This window comes from Moschus berezovskii, chromosome 7 (genome assembly GCF_049115385.1).
Source record: "Moschus berezovskii isolate FMDL1 chromosome 7, NW_MosBer_1.0, whole genome shotgun sequence".
Taxonomy (NCBI): Eukaryota; Metazoa; Chordata; class Mammalia; order Artiodactyla; family Moschidae; genus Moschus; species Moschus berezovskii.
This window is the reverse complement of record NC_142466.1, coordinates 105,775,993-105,796,630: the sequence shown is the minus strand read 5'-3', so window position 1 is coordinate 105,796,630 and position 20,638 is coordinate 105,775,993. Positions and strand designations below refer to the sequence as shown.

At 42.1% G+C, this 20,638-nt stretch overlaps 1 protein-coding gene across 1 annotated transcript in view; it reads left to right on the top strand.

Moving 5' to 3' along the window:
* The first annotated feature begins 115 nt into the window (after positions 1-115).
* Positions 116-20,638, top strand: part of ELP1 (elongator acetyltransferase complex subunit 1) — a 59,207-nt gene continuing 38,684 nt past the window's right edge. Inside the window, exons 1-12 of the mRNA XM_055427532.2 lie at positions 116-358; positions 3,794-3,956; positions 4,360-4,512; positions 6,172-6,253; positions 6,878-6,958; positions 10,002-10,087; positions 12,655-12,751; positions 13,103-13,193; positions 14,298-14,421; positions 15,378-15,471; positions 18,396-18,626; positions 19,692-19,862. Coding sequence (XP_055283507.2) covers positions 3,807-3,956; positions 4,360-4,512; positions 6,172-6,253; positions 6,878-6,958; positions 10,002-10,087; positions 12,655-12,751; positions 13,103-13,193; positions 14,298-14,421; positions 15,378-15,471; positions 18,396-18,626; positions 19,692-19,862 — 1,360 coding nt within the window. The 5' untranslated portion in view covers positions 116-358; positions 3,794-3,806. The remainder of the gene's footprint in view (positions 359-3,793; positions 3,957-4,359; positions 4,513-6,171; positions 6,254-6,877; positions 6,959-10,001; positions 10,088-12,654; positions 12,752-13,102; positions 13,194-14,297; positions 14,422-15,377; positions 15,472-18,395; positions 18,627-19,691; positions 19,863-20,638) is intronic.

The following is a 20,638-nucleotide window of genomic DNA, read 5'->3' as shown; positions in this document are numbered from 1 at the left end:
GACGTCAAATCAGAGGTCAAATACAATAGGCTGGACAGGAAGGGGGCGGTAGCGGTAGGGGGCGGTGGCTAGCGCAGCTCCTGACGGTACTTCGCGGGGCACCGAGGGAGGCTAGCCACGCCCCTCCTCCTCGTGACGTCACTCCCGCGCAGCTAGGCTGGGGTCGTGGCTTGAGTCGCTAGCTCGTGAGGGTCCCGCGCTAGCCTCTCCGAGGCCCCGCTCCCGCCACTATCGGAGGGGTCGAGCGGCACGGCGACCCGGTGCACGCCGCGAGAGCGCGAGAGCAGCGGACAGAGGCGAGTGCGCGACCCAGGGCGGACGCACAGCCCTTTGGGAGGGTCCTCGCAGTGCGGCGCAGGTGAGCGCTCGAGCGGCCTAGGTGGGGTGGGGGTACAAACGGGCCTGTCCTCCAGAGGGTGTCCCGATGAAGAGATTCCCCGAGCGCTCCGCCGCTGCCTGCCGCAGGCCCCAGAGTCAAGTGCGGCGTGACCACCTCTGCCCTCGAGTCCTGAGTTCTCTGTCGCCGACTTGCCACCTGCTGCACCCGCGGCCATCAGAGGGCTCCACGCGGCGTGGCAGGCGGGGAATGACCTGCTGCTCCCCCAGCCGCACACTTTACCCAAGCTCCGATTCCTTTCAGGGGCGGACAATACAGCTGAGCCAGTAAATGCACCAGTTAAAGCCTAACAATGCACTTGAGAGAGAGCCGGTCGGAGTTCAGATGATGTGTTTCGACCCCCTTCTGGCACCTGCGACTTTTTCTTGGAAGTGTCGTCCGTGTGCTTCTCCATGTTATATGGTATCCTAGGTGGCCCTCTCCCGTTACCCCTGTGGAGACCGTGACTGTAGTCATTTCTTGTCCAGAATTAGCACTTAGCAAGTGCTCAGTGTTTGATGTAGCCGATGGTAGGGCTACATACTATGTAAAGGATTCAAACCGTACATTGACAGGCAGGGCAGTAACCAGTGAATAGTTTACTATGAAAGTGTGGGCAAAAGGAAAGCAAAACCTGTTTCAACATGAAGGACAGAGAAAGTAGAAATGCCATGTCCCCAGCGGGGAAACTAATTTGGTCGAGAATAGTAAGCCGTTTAACTGGTTGCATTTGATGTGCATTTGAGAAATCCTTGTAATAACAGTAGAAGGTTGAAAATGTGAGTTTAATGTTCAGTTTGGGGAGGATCAGGGCTAAACATTTAGATCTAATAAGCATGTTAATGATCTCTTTGGTACTTATAGTCATGGACATGATAGTTAGATAAGAAGTGGATGTTGAGGAGCAAAGGAAGAAAATAGAGGTATTGTCAGAGTTTCAGAGGATCCAGGATTGATGTATAGTGTGGTGAGATCTTTAGCACATTACGGGTCTGAGAAAGGATAAGTCACTGAGGGCAGGGGAGTTGGAGATTGCAGATGTAAAAAAAAGGGGGACTGATAAGCCGAGGTCCTGGGGAGTTTGGAGGGTTCTACCTTCCTGGTCTTGAAAAGGAATAGGACACTTGTGAGAAGATTAAGAAATAAAGATGATGGGTGTGAAAATTTAGAGAAGTTCATTTTAAGGCTGGGAGGGTTAGGGAGAAGAGGGATGAATGATGAGCTGCCCTTGGCTGGTGATAGTGAAAACTCAGTGATTTGAGAACTCAGGTTGTTTGCTATGTCTGTCAGTTAGGGTCTAGGCAGCAAAGCAGAAAACACACAGTATTTCAACAGAATTTAATAGGAAGAAGTGGTTGAGTAGCTCCTGGAAGAACAAAAAGCAGAAAGGAGCAGTGAGATAACTAAAAAGTAAACTGACGGAAGAAGTTACAACACTTAGCTAGATCTGAGGATCAAGACAAGGGAAGCCATTGGGGTTTATCCTGACTTAACCTTAGAGGAGAGACATTGTAAATCTGGTGTTGATAACTCCGGAATTCAGGGGAGGAGCTCCATGTTAGTAGATGTCAGGTACCTGGAGGGGCACCTGTCTGGTTAGTGCTGGTACCTCTGGGGTGGTTGTTACCAGGCTGGTGGTCCTGGGAATGCTGGAGCCTGGGACCAAGGGCCCCTGGAAGGAGGAGGGCCCTGTTGGGTGGAACAGCAGGGTTACAGGAAAGAGGGAGTCCTCAGTTCCAAATTATTATGCTGGGTCCAGAGGTTATTGATGAATAGAATCCAGGTTTACAGAGAGACGTCTTGAAGATCTTGTCATGGCAACAGAAACAGCGTAATCAGCTGAACCGGCACGAAATGCATCTCATCCTCTGCTGCCTGGTTTCATCTCTTGCTCTTCCTTGTTAACCTGCCTCTAGCCCAGACATTCTCTCACCTCACATCTTCCTGTCCTTCCAGCTCTATGTCAGTGGTCATCTTTGTGGTGTCTTTATGAAAGATAATGTAATTTTTATATACTTTGAAAAAACCCAAGATTTCTATACAGGATTAGAGCTAAATTAAAAGTTTGCATGGTAGAATACAGGTTCAAATAATTCTCAGAAATTCTTAAATACATATGTCTTGAAACCTTACAAAACTGTTGTCTGCCTTGCTTCTCTCCCTCACTTCTGCCGTGTGTGATCTTGCTTAACTCACTTTTCACGTTGCCTCATTCAGACTGCGCTTAATCTGCTGTGTAGTATAAGAGATGGCTTGTGTTTATTCTTTCATTGGCATATGTACAACATGCAAGATGAGAGAATTCAGCTTGGATTAAGGTGACCATTAGGCCAGTGTGGTCTATGTAATTGTCACTCCTAAGCTTCCCTGGTGGCTCAGAGGTTAAAGCGTCTGCCTCCAATGTGGGAGACCCGGGTTCAGTCCCTGGGTCGGGAAGATCCCCTAGAGAAGGAAATGGTAACCCACTCCAGTATTCTTGCCTGGAGAATCCCATGGACGGAGAAGCCTGGTAGGCTACAGTCCACGGGGTCGCAAAGAGTTGGACACGACTGAGTGACTGAACAGAACAGAACAGAAGTTAGGGAATTCTACTTATAAACCTTAAGGGGTCTGGATATAAATAGATATAAATATCTAGCATATAAGCTTTTTTTTCCCCTCTTAGATAATGTTATGCATTAAAGCAAGTCTGATTTTGCCAAACCAAAGTATATTTCCTATTGATCATTCGTTTCTCAGCTTTTCTATTGCCCTGGTGAAAGAAAAGTGGAGTTATGTGAAGTAGTGTTATCAGGTTATCAAGCTCCTCCAATTGTTGATCATCGTTTTGAAGGATCCTATTGTAATTTCATAGTGTCTTTTCTCTCTCAGAGCAGTAAATGCTTTTCTTTATGTTTGCTTTCAATTTTAACTTTTTAATTAAGGTATAAAGCCATTTTATAGATGTAGGTGGTGATATTAAAGTAATTTTATTTTCTTCAACTGCCAGTATGTATCCATGTAGATTTTTATACAATTTTGTAAATCTGTCAGGTTGCAAAGATATCCTCATGTGCAAAAGTAACATGTTTTCTCATTCATTGTGTTCTTAGCTTCCTTGCAAAATAACTGATTTTAAATCTTTTTTGAAGAAAAAACTCTGAAGTCGAGAATCTTGCGTCTTCTGAAGAGTGAGAATGTAAAATAGATTTCACAGCCTCACTTTGTAGACCCTAGATTTAAACAGTTGGTTAGGTTGCTACCACTTGTCTCTCTGTGGGTTCAGATCAAATCTTTTTTTTTTTTTTTCCTGTTATTCTGACTTCTCTGCTCCCTGAATCATTTTGCCTGTACTGGAGTGTCATTTGTTGTTATAAAGCTGTTTCTATTTCTCAGAGAAAATAAAGCTTCGTTAAGGGTACTTGTACTTTTTTTTAGGCATTGCTTCATCATGAGGAATCTCAAGTTACTTCGGAGCCTGGAGTTCGGAGATATTCAGGCTCAAGGGAAACCGCAGTGCCTCGCTCTCCGAACTGAGCAGGCGACAGTGCTCATTGGCTCAGAACATGGACTGGTAGAGGTAGACCCTGTCACAAGAGAGGTAAATTATTGATGGAAGTTATGTGAATTCTGATATCTCCTCTTAATTATATTTTGCTACTAATGTATTTTAGGTGATGACATTCTTAGTCCCTTTTCCCCAGACTGTGTAGGTTTTAGAAAATCTTAGTTTTTAGCTTCATGTTTTATTGGATATCTCCAAAGAGACCAGGTATTTGTTTTATGTTTGCTTGGCAAAAGAATCATAGTAACTGTTTTCTTTGATAAAGATGGTAGTGTTGTGATATTTCTTAGGTGAAAGTTTGGATTTTAATCTAGGAAAAAAATTTTTGAAACCTTTTGTATTATAAAAGAAACATTAAAAAAATGTTTTACTTCTAGAAATGTTATGAATTGTTCTTGAAAGTAGATTGACTTAATTTGCTTGTTTGTCTTGGTGAAAGGTGAAAAATGAAATTCCTTTGGTGGCAGAAGGCTTTCTCCCAGTGGATGGAAGTGGCTGCATCGTTGGTATTCAGGACTTGCTGGATCAGGAGTCTGTGTGTGTGGCCACAGCCTCTGGAGATGTCCTGCTTTGTAATCTCAACACACACCAGGTAAGTGAAAGAGACCAGGGAGGAGGAAATCTTAGGCATCCTCAAACGTCTTTTTTTGTATCATGTCACTAGTTTTTCATAGATGTTTAAAATATCAGGAACCATAATATTTAGGCATTTTGCAAATTAGAGTCTTTGCATTTTACAGTTCTTTACAGAAAATTGTTTGGATGGTTTTAGCTGTGTTTCAGGATTCTTCTTAAACTCAGTTTTGTCTGTTACATTTATTAATTAGAACAATGAGAGCATTCCAGATAAGAACAAAACCTCAAACCCATTCTTGTGTGGTATGGCTCACCTCTTGCTACAATCCAATCCTGAGTTGTAACCCGTATTTCTCAGTTTGGGAAGTCTTTGGGATGTTTAGATGGCTCATGTTTTCTGTTAAGAATACTGAATAGGCCTCTCTGTGATGACTGACTGTAGAGTCCCTGAGCTACAGGTACTAAGGTGATACATTTTTATTTTGTGCGCATTTTATGACTGTCAGAGGAGATAGATTTCAATGACTTGCCTCCTTCTCTGCTCTAGCATAAGGCTGAGTTTCTGAATTTCTTTACTCGCCTTGATAGCTTTTTAAACTTCGTTGATAACTCCCTTAGCTATGATCTCTTTAACATTGATGTGTCACAAGAGTTATATTACTAATCATGGCATAATAATAACAGCTGGCATTTATTAAATGTTTACAGTGTGCCAGGCACTTCTTAAAGTATTTTTCATGCAAAATTACATGAATTTTGTAATTTTTCATTATAACCTTATGAAGTAGATTGTTGTTTTCTCATTCTTCAGAAAAGGAAATTGAGGCTAGGCCAAGGTCAAACAGTTTTCAGGTGAGATTTGAACCCTGGCAGTCTAAATCTGGTACCTTTGCTTTTAACGGTTCCATTTAGTAAATAATAAATCTTCCTCTCAGTTCATGGTGAGAAACATCAAAGCCATCAAGTATAAATTGGTATTTCTCACATTTATAAGGTATGCTTTTACTTATAAAACATTTTGTAGAATTTTTTCCTAATTACTGAGCTCCTATAATCTGCTGGTCTCAATCAGATGGTGCTGATCCTCCCTATTTATGGCATCACAGTGTCTGTAAGACAGAATCCATGTTCCTTCTTGTGCCTTGTCACACGGTTCACTGTCTGTTTGCCAAATTCCTTTTTAGCCTCACTTCCTACCCTCATCATCCCTGTGTATGTGTATACCTTATGCTTTAGCGGCAGCTGATTTTTAACTGCTCTTTTTTATAATTTTATGCCTTAACACCACATTTTTTCCCCCAGTCTCTTCTTCTTAGCCTTGTTTCTACTCTTTAAAGCACCTCAGAGAGGCTTTCCTGAACTCACTTGGGCCATTTGGCATTCTCTGCTCTGAGTCCCCACTTAATTCCTGGACACCTCAGTTACAGCCCTCACCTTACTGTAGAGGCATCTTTTATCTCCTTAATGGGAGGAATGGAGTGGCCGTCGTCATGTCCAGTCCCCGTTATCTGTATCATGCCTGGTCTTTTAATACCTGTTACTGAATAAATGTTTACTGCTTAATTTCACCTTGGTGTGTTTTGTTGTGAATTGTTTTGATTAAGGTCATTATAAACATTTATCGGGGTGCTTATATTTTCATAGTTTTCTTAACATTTCAAAATGTCTCTCTCAGCTCGAATGTGTCGGGAGCGTAGCCAGTGGTATTTCTGTCATGAGTTGGAGTCCTGACCAAGAGCTGGTGCTGCTTGCCACAGGTAAGCATGTTACCGGTCCCTAACTCGTGACTTTATAAGACATGACTCCTAACAGCTCAAAGACTTAAGTTTGAGGGTGCTTAGGTTTCAAAAAAACGTTTCTTGAAACATTTAAGTTTTACTTCTTAACACATTGTTTTAAAAAGTTGCTGCGAAGTCTGTAGTTAAAAATGTCAGCAATGTTTATTTTAATATACTTTTAAGAGGAAGAGTTGCTGTATAAAATAAACTGATTCTGAAAACTGCTCTTCCAGTCCTTTTTTTTTTTCCTATAAGTCTTTTCATTCCGGCTGAGATTCTGTAAACTATCACCCTGATGAGCTATACACTCAAAGAGGGATCTTGGTGACTAAACAGGTGCAGTTAGCAGAGGAGGAAGGGCTTTGTGCACTTTTATGTTAGCTTGGCATACCTAAATAGCTGAGACTAAGCACCAGGTGACTTACCCAGTCAAAACTTTTTTTTTTTTAATGAGAGTCAGAACATTTTGAATGAATTCTGTCTTCTCTATTTCAATTACAAATTCTTCCACTTCAGCTCTGTATCTTGCAGTGCTATAGATACTTACGGAATGGCAGATTTGTTAAATGAGAGCAAAATCATTCTGGTTTGTGCTTCTTCAAGGTCAACAGACTCTAATTATGATGACAAAAGACTTTGAACCAATCATGGAACAGCAAATCCACCAGGATGATTTTGGTGAAAGTAAGTATAACTTTGTTTGAAATATTTTTGTGACTTTTCTTGCAGACTGATAGTCATAAGCCCAAAGAGCTGTGAAGCTTAAACCATGACTTAATTAAGTGTCTGATAGCCCAATTCCTTTAGTTCATTCCAGCTCTTAAAAGGCGTACCTCTGGTGGCTCTTCAGGTCTTAGAGTTGGCTTTGTCAGTACCCTGGGAAATAAGAATCTGTGCCTACAGATTGGGTTGTTGTTGCCTGAACCCAGGACAGGTTTAGTCATGGGGTTTGATGAAAAGGACTATACTGGCTGGAATAAGGAGGGCATTTCTGATACACAGTTTGGAGGAAAATACAAGAGAGGTGGGATGGAGAGCTGACTTCTGTTCCTATTGATTAGTCCTGCATTGTCTTTGGAACCATCAGATTGTTTTCTTGCACAGATCTAGCTGAGGTGACACGGGCACTAGGCTGTGGAAGTATTGAAGAGAATAAGAGTGGAGATGCTTCTTGAGTCTAAGCAGCTCTGACCAACTTGAGGGTACCAGGTAGCTGGCTTGATTGAGGAGAGGAATAGGGGTGATGGTATTTTAACTTGTGCTGAGTTCTCACCTCCTATCTTCTTGTTCAGCCAAATAAGAAATCATTCAGAAAATTGCTGCTCATTTTTTCATTCAAAAGTAATTTGCTTTTTCAGAAATAATGGTTGAGTAGGTACTGTGAACCCAGCAGTGTGTTTGGTACTGTGGCTAAAACTGCTTTTCCCTTAAGGGGTCCCGTTAGTTCAGTAATAACAGAACATTGCAAGTATTAGGGTAGCGTAAGGAGAAGAAAGGAGTCACGGGGAGGGAAGACTTCCCAGAGGAGGCCAACTTAAGCTGAGCTCTGGCTTTCCTGGTGTTGGGTAGATGAGGGTTGAGGGTGGGGGAGTGGTCCAAGTAACTGAAGCAGTTCTTTCCAAGGCAGGAATGTCTCATAGAAGCCTTTGACACATCTTGGCTGGTTCAGGCAACCATGAGTACTTCAGCATTGCTTAGTGACCGGATATGGATGTGAAATGAAATAAAAGGAAGAGATTTTGATTAAGTTTGATAGAGAATTTAGACATTGAATTATAGGAGATCAGTCATTAAAGGTTTCGATGATGCATGGTTGATTGGTGGAGAGGGAAGAGACTGGAGACAGGGTGACCTGGTAGGAGGTTGCTACAGAAACCCAGGTGAGAGATGAAGGTGGGTGTGGGACTAGAAACGGGGGGGAAATGTAGGGAAGTTTTGATTCTCAGTGAAGATAGCAATACGTTTTTTGGAATTATGAGAAACAGTTTTGGAATACACATGCCTGGTTCCTCTTTTGCCCTAGCTAGTTTGAGAAATACCAGTTTAGAGAATGAAATAAATAGGCTTTGGGTGTGTAAGGTGAAGGAGAAAGTTTAGTTGGACTGTAGCCAGAAACTCAGGTTGTGAAAATAAAGATGCCAGTATCTGAGAGGAAAGGTGTGGAAGTGTGGTCTGTAAGAGGTGGGTGGCGAGTTCTGTTTTGAATTTGTTTAAGGGCCGTATGGGATCACCACATGAAGCACGTGAATTAGAAGGGGCTGATGCTCAGCTGAAGCCAGAGCTGTGGACTGGGGGTCATTGACAGAAGCTACAGTTTTACTAGCTCAGGGAGCAGGTATGGTGCTGGATCTAGGGTCCAGGGTGGGACTCTGGGGCATCCAGCTTTGAGGATGGTCATAGAGGTAAGAAGCACACAGCTTTGCATGGAAAAGCGCTTTCTAGTTCATCCTGCCAACTTCATAAGTCTGATAGAGTATATCAGAGGAGGAGGTGTCCAAGTCACGGTCTTGGGTCTTAGAAATGCATTTGTCAGTACAAAAAGTCACTGTGTGAAGTGGTGAATAGATATTTTTCTTCTAACGCAAGTGTCAAATTTGTTCTGTAAAGAGCTGGATAGTAATGTTTTTTGTCTTTACAGGCCATGTGGTCTCTGGTGGAACTGTCCGACTATGCTGACATAGTGGGAAAGCACTTAAAGATAATATGTAAAGAAATGGGTTTGGCTGTGTTCCAGTACAAGTTTGTTTGTAATGAAGTAGGCTGTAGTTTGCTGATTTCTGCGGTAGTCCTATCACTTGTTATCTGATCCCCCACTGGGAAAGGTTTTTCGCTTCCCTCCAGACCCTTTACCTCTTTGTGGAAACTTTTGCATAGACACCCAAGGGCATGCACCAGGATAGGCACTACTATTTGAATACAACAGCAGGGCATGCTCTGAGGTGTGATCCGTACAATACTTGGATGTGCCCAAGCAGAGCAGATAGGAAACAGTCCTGCCAACCCATAATTCATAGAAATTATAAGCAGCCCTGCTTTAGCACTGTTAGCATCAGTTGTAGGGAGGAGGTATTTGGGTCCTGAAGCCGATGGATTCTCTCAAGGGCATCTCTGCAGTACCTCTACATCTGGAGGATGCCAGACCCTACTTCTGGAAAAGGAAGAACTGCCTCATTTCAGCAACTCTGACTTTATGTTTTATGTAGTAAGCTCAGCATTATGATTTAGAAAGAAGCCCAACCTGAAAGGCAGAAGCCCTGTGATATAATTTTGGCGTCTGTCCCTGGGGGATCTCAGGCTCTGTCTCTCTGAGGAGTTGAATTCCATAATCTATGATCTCCATCACTAGCAAGGAGGTTGGCTACACTTAGCGAATTGAACATTTAAAATTGGAATTTTAGTACCAGCTCTCGTCTTCTTGTGTTGTATGTTTCTGTTATCCATGGAGGTATCACACAGATTCTTCATGTTTCATTCTTCTTTCTTGTAAAGTGCATTAGGTTGCTGACTGTCATCAAGGGAATTTATATATGATGGCCGTAATGCTCCAAAATAAGGGTATTTCAGAGTCTTCAGAATCACTGAGTATATAATGTGCAACATAGGTTTTTAACATCTTGACTGCTGGTCAGTTTACTGAGAGGCCTCAGAGGACCCAGCTTCGTGAATCGGCTTTTATTTTACTTAGCTTACTGATTGTCTTGCATGTTCTCACTCAATTGTTCTCTAGGCAAGTTCATCACTGTTGGTTGGGGCAGGAAGGAGACGCAGTTCCATGGATCTGAAGGCAGGCAAGCAGCTTTTCAGATGCAAATGGTAAGGTTGGTCTGATGGATAAAGAACTTTGTTTGGAACAAATAGACGTTCTGCTACCCACCAGGAACTCTTGGGTGTCCAGATGTTACCGAAAGGGATCCAACTGCTCGCTGCTCTAAAGTCAGTGAAGAGGCAGGGTTGGTGGAAAGGAAAGTTTGCTTTATTCTGGATGCTGACAACCGAAGGGGAGGGGCGCACGCTCCTCTCCAAAGGCTGGCATTCCCTGCCCCTCAGCCCCGCCCGAACAGCCACTGGGCAAGATTTTTTATAGGCCAAGTGACAGGACTGCATGCAGAAACAGTAAAGTCAACTCTGACGGTCACCTTGAAATTGGTCATGCGATGGTCTGATCAATGTCATCTTGATTTTAAGTACAGTTAATCTTGAGTTCTAGGGTCAGTTTGTTCCCGTTTCTTTTTGGCCAGTTCTCAGAATTGCAGCAACTTACGTCATGGCTACAGTCTGGTCATCATGTAGTTAACGTCTTTCACCTAGTGGGGGTTTTAGAATCCATAAGGTATCTCACAGGATATGACTCAGAAAATTATTGAGGAATTAAAGGTGCTTATCTATGCTTAATGACTAAACTATGGTCACTTAGTCTAGTTTGGCTGTTTTCCTTTGTTTGTTCGTTTTCTCACTTCTCTGATTGAATTTATTGTTTAGCTGAAGTTTTTCCATGGACAGAAGGCAAGCTGAGGCCATGATGGCGGGGATAGTGTGGGGGCAAGGACCACCATAGGGTCCTGTTCTGTTTCACAGGTAGAGGGTGGTCATGGACATAAGCTGTTTAGATGCATTAGGAAATGAGAATGATCCTCTTTTTCTTTTTTATTGCTAAGTTAGTCTTTTTTTTTTCCCACAAAGAGAATAATTATAACCAATATTTATTAAAAAAAAAAGTCATCACAGACAGAAATGAAACACTTCCTTTCCTGACACTCTTCCGCTTCCTCCCTAGAAGGAGCTGCTGTCCTGTATTCACTGTTGAGAATTCTCATGCATGTTTTTATATTTTTCCTACATACATTATGACCAACCTAGACAGCATATTAAAAAGCAGAGATACTACTTTGCCAACAAAGGTCTGTCTAGTCAAGGCTATGGTTTTTCCAGTGGTCATGTATGGATGTGAGAGTTGGGTTATAAAGAAAGCTGATCGCCGAAGAATTGATGCTTTTGAACTGTGGTGTTGGAGAAGACTCTTGAGAGTCCCTTGGACTGCAAGGAGATCCAACCAGTCCATTCTAAAGGAGATCAGTCCTGGGTGTTCATTGGAAGGACTGATACTAAAGCTGAAGCTCCAATACTTTGGCCACCTCATGGGAAGAATTGACTCACTGGAAAAGACCCTGATGCTGGGAGGGATTGGGGGCGGGAGGAGAAGGGGACGACAGAGAATGAGATGGCTGGATGGCATCACCGACTCGATGGACATTAGTGTGAGTGAACTCCGGGAGTTGGTGGTGGACAGGGAGGCCTGGCGTGCTGTGATTCATGGGGTCGCAGAGTCGGACACAACCGAGCAACTGAACTGAACATACATTTATATTAGGTGTTTTTTTTTTTTTTCTGATTTCTTTTCTTGGATGAAACTCTTTTATGTTTTCTGTCTTTCTGGATACATTTTGAAGATTGAGCCCACAGGATTTATTGATAATAGATCAGATGTGGGGTGAGAGAGAGATGAATTGAGGATCATCCCAGGATATGGGCCTATAGAATGGAGTATAATGGAAGCATTTTTGTCTGTACTACATGGGAAATTTGCCTGAGCTGACCTTGTAGAATAGATGAAATCATATACTGCCTGCCAGTTGCATTTCCCATCCATGATTTATTCCATGTAACTCATACTTTGTCTCAGCCCTTCCCTGGAGGAAGTTTGCGTTCTATACCGCAGGGCAGCGTCCTTGAGAATAGATGGTGTCAGGTTGCCGTGTATTCCCTCCTGTGCCGATTGTGGCACCATTCTGACTTAGCTGGAAGGTGATGAAGGCTGCCCAGGTGGTCACTGGTCCCCAGCTCCATGGAATTGGCTTCTGTCCTGAAGGCTTTCAGGACTAAGATGCAAGTGGCACTTGAAGCCTTTCCTCCTCTGAGCTGCGGAACGAGGCGCTTAACGCATGTTTTGCTCACGGCTGCTGGCGCAGCTCCTCCAGCTCCTGCTTCCCTCCCTCCGCGCGTCGTCTTCATTCTGCGTGCTGTTGCAGAGCTTACACAGTAACTAACACGCAGCTCTCAAGTTCAGACACCCATTTACTTCCGTACGTAGTTACCTGACAGATTCTTTAGTTTCATGTTTTTAATATCTAGATCTCCAGCTCTTTCTCTGTTGCTGTGCTTAGAGGCCACTTTCTAATGCCCAGAGAAGGGTTTTGTTTTGTTTAGGTTGAGGATTTCTGGGTCTAAGGGCCCATCTAATAGGGTTCCTGAGGGTTCTGTGAAACTCATTTTCTAAGTAGCTTAAACCTTATATGACAGGTTTAACTTTAATAGCCTGAGACTGGTTAGATTCTAGATCATTTAAGGCCGCCAGTAACAACTTTGTTTTTCTGTCTCTCTAGCACGAATCTGCTTTGCCCTGGGATGACCATAGACCGCAAGTTACCTGGCGTGGTGATGGGCAGTTTTTTGCTGTGAGTGTTGTTTGTCCAGAGACAGGTATGAAAATAAATTGCTGCAGTTAAATAAAACTTAAAAACTCTTACTTAGTTCAGGGAGTTTTTCTTCCTTTTGCTCCGAGGGTTTACTTTCATTACACGTGACGTAACAATGTGCCTCTTTAGGTGATAAATGCATAAAGAACTAAGCATTAGAAGAGTTCTTTGAGGCTGTTTGGTCCAGCCTCCTACATATTAGGTACAACTTTTTAGCAAGATTAATCTAGTTGCCTTTGTAAAACCATGACAGTTTTTATTCACAAGGAAGACATTTGGCAGTTCTGACTGGACAGCATTTGTCACAGTGCTCCAAGTTTTGTCGTTGTCATTTCCCCCTCTTTCTACTGCACAGGGGCTCGAAAGGTCAGAGTGTGGAGCCGGGAGTTCGCTTTACAGTCAACCAGTGAGCCCGTGGCCGGGCTGGGACCTGCTCTGGCTTGGAAGTGAGTGGGAGAGGGAGCCTTGTAACTTCCTCCCCAGAGAGTTTCTTGGAACGAGGGTAGGGGTGGTGGTACCTATTGATGTAGGTATTTATAAATCACAAAAGGATAATTATTTGTTCTCATTTGACGATAAGCCTGTATCTTTCTTAGTTTTCTGAAGTCTGAATGTGGTTTGAGTAGTAGACTCTGAGCTTCACAGACCTTATCATTGCAAGGCCCACTCATTTTGCAGCTATAGGCAGGGCCTACAGGAACCCACTGTGTAAAACAGAAAGTGGTGTTTAGAAGGGAAGTCTTAGGCTGCAAAGTTCGGTGGGGCAGCAGAGCTTTGGTGAAGACTAGGAAAGGGACTTCCATTCTCTGCACCAGCTCCCACACTAAGGGGACCTGTTCGCTGAGGAGCAGGCAGGCTGGATTTGGGCCCAGTTCACCTGTCGGCCCAGTTCCCTTTTGCAGGTCACACCTTGTCATACTTGGCTGTCCTGATTGTAGATAGAAGAAATGGCTTCTGTCTCAGAAGCATCTGTTACAGGCAAAACCTAGGTCTCTAGGTTTTAAACATCTGTTTCCCGCCAGTGTTTGAGTGGCAACTGGATGATAGTGCAAAGAGAGAGATGTATTTAAATTAAAATTCTAGAGACAGATAAAAACAGGTTGCAGCGATCAAGCTATTTTCAGTAGATTGAGAAGTCTTTAAGACTGCTTACCTGAGCATTACTGAATACACGGACTATTACTGAATACATGGAGTATTACTGAAGACATGTAATTGAAGAAGTAGGTTGTGGCTTTATTGACCATTATACTGGGAATGGTTTAAATAGTCTATTGGTATTTTTCAAAAGTCAGCCAAGTGCAGTCTAAATCTGTGACACTTTGTGGGCAAATGGAACCTTTGTGTGGACAAATCGGGAAAAAGCACTGCCTCCTCTGGGCAGATTTAGTCCCACACTAGGGTGACTGCTTGCCAGGAAATACAGAATTTAAAACTTCCTTGGATGGAGGCCTCTTGTTTTTGTAGAAAAACTTTGTTCCTTTGAATTTCATGTTCTTCACCAGCTGAGTGAACTTCTGGATGTTCTAACGCTCTGGGTTTGCTTTTAGACCTTCAGGCAGTTTGATTGCATCTACGCAAGATAAACCCAATCAGCAGGATGTTGTGTTTTTTGAGAAAAATGGACTTCTCCATGGACAGTTTACACTTCCTTTCTTCAAAGATGAGGTTAAGGTAGGTGCTTTAGTTCTTTCACCATCAAATTTAGAGGACTGTCCACAGCTATAGAGAAAGTTTCTATCTGATATGGGTGTGTAAACAGAAGCCCCCGAATAGATAGTAACAAAAGCAGTGGCTTCCTATGACTGAATATTTTTTTGCAAAACAGAAGTTGTTTTTCTTAAGGAGGTTTTGCAGAGGAAAAAATGGCATTCTTTCCTCACACTAGATAAAACACAGAAAAGAAATAGAAATGCTGGATTTTATTGTTTATTTTGACAAAAGCATAATTCTTCCAGTGATAAAGATACTTGTCATTTATAACGTTTAATCCTTAAGAAGGTTGTGTACCATTTGGATCTTTGCAGGATCAGAAACAAATCATGATTATTTTTAATTATGTAAAAAAAATTAAATATAAAAGTTGAGAGAAGAGTTTAATGAACTCCCATGTACCTGTTACTTACTTTCATCAGATATATACCAGCATTTTGCAAAATTATGGTCATCTATTCTTTACTCTCAGGCCTGCACACACACACACACACACACACACACACACACACTTTGTAAAAATTTCCTAGGATTTTAATTCTAGAAATCATATTTTCAATATTCATTTCTCTAACAGTTAACATTTTTCGTTATGTAACCACAGTTCCATTATCACACCTTACAAAATTAGTAATAATTTCTTAATATTATCCAATACCTAGTTTGTAATCAAATTTCCTTGATTGTCTAAAAATATCACCTTGCATTTGGTTAAGTATTTAACTGCATTTTTTTAAATGTCCTTTACATGTGATGACAGATTTGTTTTAATAACTCCATAGGTTAATAATTTACAGCTAGGGATCGACCCAAGTGTGGAATTATATGACTTGTGAGAGTAGGAAATTTAGCTCTTGTAAAGATTTTGAGATAAATGTATAGTTAAAGGCCAGTGACAGGTCTTTGTTCCCTCCTAGGTTAATGGCCTTTTCTGGAATGCAGATTCCACTGTACTTGCAGTTTGGCTGGAAGAACTTCAGAGGGAAGAAAATTCATCTCTAAAAACCTATGGTAAGACAGCACCGATATCTCAGCCTTCTGCCCCATTGAGTGTAGTTGAAAGTAGTAGGCTGTGGAGTTTCCTTTGCCCTTCCACTTAGTCCTGTAATGGATCAAAGACAATTGAGCAGGGAGGTGGAGATGAGGGAGTGGTTATGAAATTTTCATGGGATGATTTCATGTGATGAGCTTTTCATGGGATGATTTCAGTTATGTATCAGGCACGGTTCCCTAGAGAAATAGAATCAGGGTAGGCTGACTGTTTGAAAAATTAGTGAAGAGTTGATGTTGCAGTCATGAGTCCAGAATCTGTGAGACAAGACAGGCCCACAATCTGGAAACTCGGACAGGATTCTGTGTTACAATCTTGGGGCAAAATTCCTTTTTCTCTGGGAAGCCTCAGGTTTTGCCCTTAAGGTCATAAACTCTTTGGATGAGATCTGTCCACATTGTGGAGGCTAATCTGCTATACTTAAAGTCAGCTGATTTGAAAGTTTAATCGCATATGCAGAATACCTTCCCAGCAACATCTAGACTAGTATTCGATCAAACAGCTAGACACCATAGCCTACCCAAGTTTATGTATCAGATAACCAAGTCATTAGTGCTTTTTCCTCATGGATGATAATACTGTAGCAAATCAGAATGCTAGCCAAAGAAATTGGAGAAGGAAATGGCAACCCACTCCAGCGTTCTTGCCTAGAGAATCCCAGGGATGGCGGAGCCTGGTTGACTGCCGTCTGTGGGGTCGCACAGAGTTGGACACGACTGAAGCGACTTAGCAGCAGCAGCAGCAGCCAAAGAAATACTGTGGAAGTGAAGGAGAAATGAGGTTAGATATAAGTAAGAATCTTCTATAGATTTTAAATTGTAAATCAAATTGTAAATATTATTTTCAGTATGTATGTAATATGTGGAAACATTAGAAAATAAAGATGGGAAGAAAAAGGTTCTTCCATAATTCTATCACTCAATAATAATCATTATTAAAATTTTCTTGTCTTCCTAGGTTTTATGTATAGCTATAATCTCATTTTTGTTAAATATGTAGGTATGATACCTATAGGTTTCTAGCTTGCTTTTACAGTGTAACTCAAACTATTTCCATTTCAGATACGTGTATCATTTTAAATTGCTCTATTTTGCTCTGTGCTACCGTTTATTAAATCCTATTTTGTTAGGCATTTAAAGTTTTGTAATTTTTCACTGTCATCAATAGCAGCATGCTGAACATTTTGTTCCATAAATCTTTTCATTTATTTTCTGAGTGGTTTTCAAAGTTTTTAATCAATAGAACTTTAGCAGAAATGTTATTTGGAAGTTCACTGATTCATTCATTCATCACAATAGTTCTTGACCCTGACTGCACCAATATTTAATTTTATTAAAAAGAGCTTCCAGGTGATTTTTTTTTAAGGTGCAGCCAGAGTTGAGAACCACTGATTCACCAGGTGTTAATGGCTGGCCCTGTGATATGCTCACAGGGAAAGTGTTAGTGCAAGAAGAGCCACAAATACCTGACCTCACAGAACATGAGTGTGTGATCTAACTTAACCCAAAGCTTGGTGGAAGTATTTATAATAACCTGGTTCAAGAACTAGGTTGGATTTGCTGTGATTGCTGAGTTGAGAGTTAGTGATCAGGGAGATGCTTAAAGAAAAGAAATTCCTTAATACAATTAAAATATTCATTTATGTATGGTGGTGGTGGTGGTTTAGTCACTAAGTCGTGTCCAGCACTTGTGACCCCATGGACTGTAGCCTGCCAGGCTCCTCTGTTCATGGGATTCTCCAGGCAAGAATACTGGAGTGGTTTGCCATTTCCTTCTCCAGGGGATCTTCCCGACTGAGGAATTGAACCCAGGTCTCCTGCATTGCAGGCAGATTCTTTACTGACTGAGCTATCATTTATGATAGGTATCATCTGTTTAATAAAAGTTGGCTGTGACATGATTAGATCTTTTTTCCCACAGCTTTATTGAGATCTAATTGACATGTAACTGGTACATTCAGGAGGTATAATGTGGTGATTTGATAACATGCATATACAGCGAAATGTTTACAACAATATGTTAATTAACTCAGTCTTCACTCAATAGAATTATCATTTTTTGTTGTTGTTATGGTGAGGCCATCTGAAATCTACTCTCATAGCAACTTTCAAGTATACAATACAGTATTATTAACTGTAGTCACCAGACTGTACATTAGACCCCTGGGACTTATAACTGAAGGTTTATGCTCTTTGACCAGCTTCTTCCTGTTTGCTGCACCCTGCAGGTTTAGGTCTTGTGCTTTTAAGAGATGTTGAAAAGGGTAATTGCATATAATCTCCCATGGATTTAACTGCATGCAAAACAGCTAGAAGAAAATAATAAGCATCTTAAGCATAATGCATGCTAGTCTAGTGCTCTTGGGTTGGGCATTTTAATCTAATGGCCAAATTTTCTTTCTAAGCCTTTATGAAAAAACAGCTCACTAAGGCCCTGACCTATTTTGGTAGCCTTCCATCCTAACGATCATAAGGTGTGAAGGTAGAGGAAAAAATGAACGTGTGTGCTTCTGGCCTTACTGATGCTTAACGTTTTATCCTCATGAAAAGCTATACTTTTCAGTTTTTTTATGTTCACTTCGCTGGTCTTTTAACGTTTATTTTTATTCATTTGACTCTACCAAGTCTGGGTTGTGGCATGCGGATTCTCATTCTCTGATCAGGCATCAAACTCGGGCTCCCTGCGTTGGGAGCACAGAGTCTTAGCCAGTGGGCCTCCAGGGAAGTTCTCGCTTTAACAATTATTGTTTATATTATTATCTTAACGAAGAGGCTGAGCAGAAAGGGTCATTTGAAAAAGAAAAGTACATCCCCATCCCTCTTTAGTAAGGGTGCGAAGTCTGGCCCTCTGCCTCTGATGGCCTTCATTTCATTTTCCCCTGCAGTTCAGCTCTGGACTGTTGGAAACTATCACTGGTATCTCAAGCAAAGTCTGCCCTTCGATGCCTGTGGGAAGAGCAAGATTGTGTCCCTGCTGTGGGACCCGGTAACCCCATACCGGCTGCACGTTCTCTGTCAAGGCTGGCATTACCTCTGCTATGACTGGCACTGGACGACTGACCGGAGCTCAGGAGATAATTTGAGTGACATGGCAAATGTGGCTGTTATTGATGGAAGTAAGGAGCTGAAAAGTGTCTGTGGGCCCATGAGGGGCCTGAACTAGGGGCCTCCAGATGTGGTGGTTTGACTGGAACTGGGGGGGGGGGTTTGTTCAATTGATTATTCTGGTTTTTTGCTTTGTTTTTTCTTGTGCTTTTGGTTTGGATTGAATGGGAACACCCTCAGTGAGGCGTGTACTCCCCTAAGAACCATAGTCTCTCCTCTCCACCCGCCTCCCTCAACTCCCTGTTGTACTGTAACAATGACCTCTACATATTTACTTGTCAGGGCTTTGAAGACATTGACATTTCTGACCCTGGGTCAAGAGGAAGACTGCAGTAGGCTTGTGGCATTGCTGGGTCAGCCTTGTTTTCGTGCCCTGACATAGAGCTACCTTGACCCTCACACCACTCTGTTACTTTGCCTTGGTTTTTGATAAATGCTCGTTAATTATATACCTTTCCAGGATGTTCAGTTCAAGTCATGGACATCTGCCTAGTTTAAGGATGGGTTTGGTATTTTTTAATTAGGTTAATGGTGTTTGTTTACTGAGGGGGAAGAAATGGGAAAGCCATAATCCCCTAAATAGACAGTTTATTGCTGATGACATAAAGGAAAGCTTGCTCCTAAGATTGTAATGTGAGTTGGTGTGCTGATTTATGTTCTGTGTAGTAATCATAATACTGATTTTGCAGTCATACATTCTGTATAGAGGACTTAAGCAGATATGCCTTGTTACCAGATCCATGCACAGGGAAGTGCTTTAAGGATTTTGGTTTAGTCTGGCTTGGTTGCAGGCCTAGGTTTAAAGCTAGAACTCTGACCTTTTGGTCTGCTTGCCCTAGTCCCTGGCACATGACTCTCCAAGCCCAGAGATGGGACTGCTCGAGGCCTGGAGGTAGCCAGGCTTATCATCAAGGTCTGATGATAGCCAGATATAGACAGAGCCCAGATCCTTACTTTTCTCCCCTCCAGTGTATTTAAGCTAATTCATCATAAAAACACCAACAATTACTTTTAACAATGGCCTTGTCTTCCGTTTTGAACATCCACGCGTCTAACCCCTTTCTCTCTCGCTCCAGGCAGGGTGCTGGTGACAGTCTTCCGGCGGAGTGCTGTTCCACCTCCCCTGTGCACCTACCGACTGCAGCTCCCGCGCTGTGTAAATCAAGTCACGTTCTCGGCACGCCCTGAAAAGAGCAACGACCTCGCTGTCCTGGACGCCAGCAACCAGATTTCTGTTTATAAATGTGGTATGTTCAGAAACTGTTACCAGGGTGTTCTGAATCACATCCCTCCTACACAGAAGCAAATTATAGTTTGGTGTTACCTTTGCTCTAGGGCTTCCAAAATTTTGAAGTTTATAATTAATGTCATTATTATTGTGCTGGTTAATTGACCTGTAGGGTTTTGGGGGGCAGGGATTCAGTCCTACTCTGGCTAAGAAGAGCAGTTCCTTTTGCTTTACTGAAGTTGAAGTGTTGGTTATTTAAGAATAGTACTCAGCTCTAGAAATAACGTAGTGTCTCGTTACATCCTTAACATGCTTTACAGTTTTCATTGCCATTGCACACATTTTCAGTTGCTCTCACAGCTTTCCTGGGAACTGTGTCAGAGTGGGGTTTTCCAGTTATATAGACGAGGGAACAGAATGCTGGAGGGTTTGAAGTTTGCTTGAGCAAAAAGGGGCGAGAACCTCAACTTAGGTTTCTCAGTTTCTAATCTAGTTGTCCTTTCACAGTCCACTGCTGTTTCTAGTTGCTTTCCTGATGTGCTGGAAAAACCTGGAATTTGTGAATTCTATGGTTGTGTCATGAGTTATACTGGCGCATGGCTGTGGTAACCTTGTTTTCAAGTCAGTTTTGAATTCTCAGCCTGAAAGGTGCAGAAATTTAAGAAAGAGTTTGAGATGTGGTTATTTTCTAGATTACTTTATTTGTGAAGTGGATTACCTTCTAGAACCCCATTAACATTGCAGGACCTCATGTTGTTAATATCAGGAAAAATGTTTGTAGTTTACTATGACAAT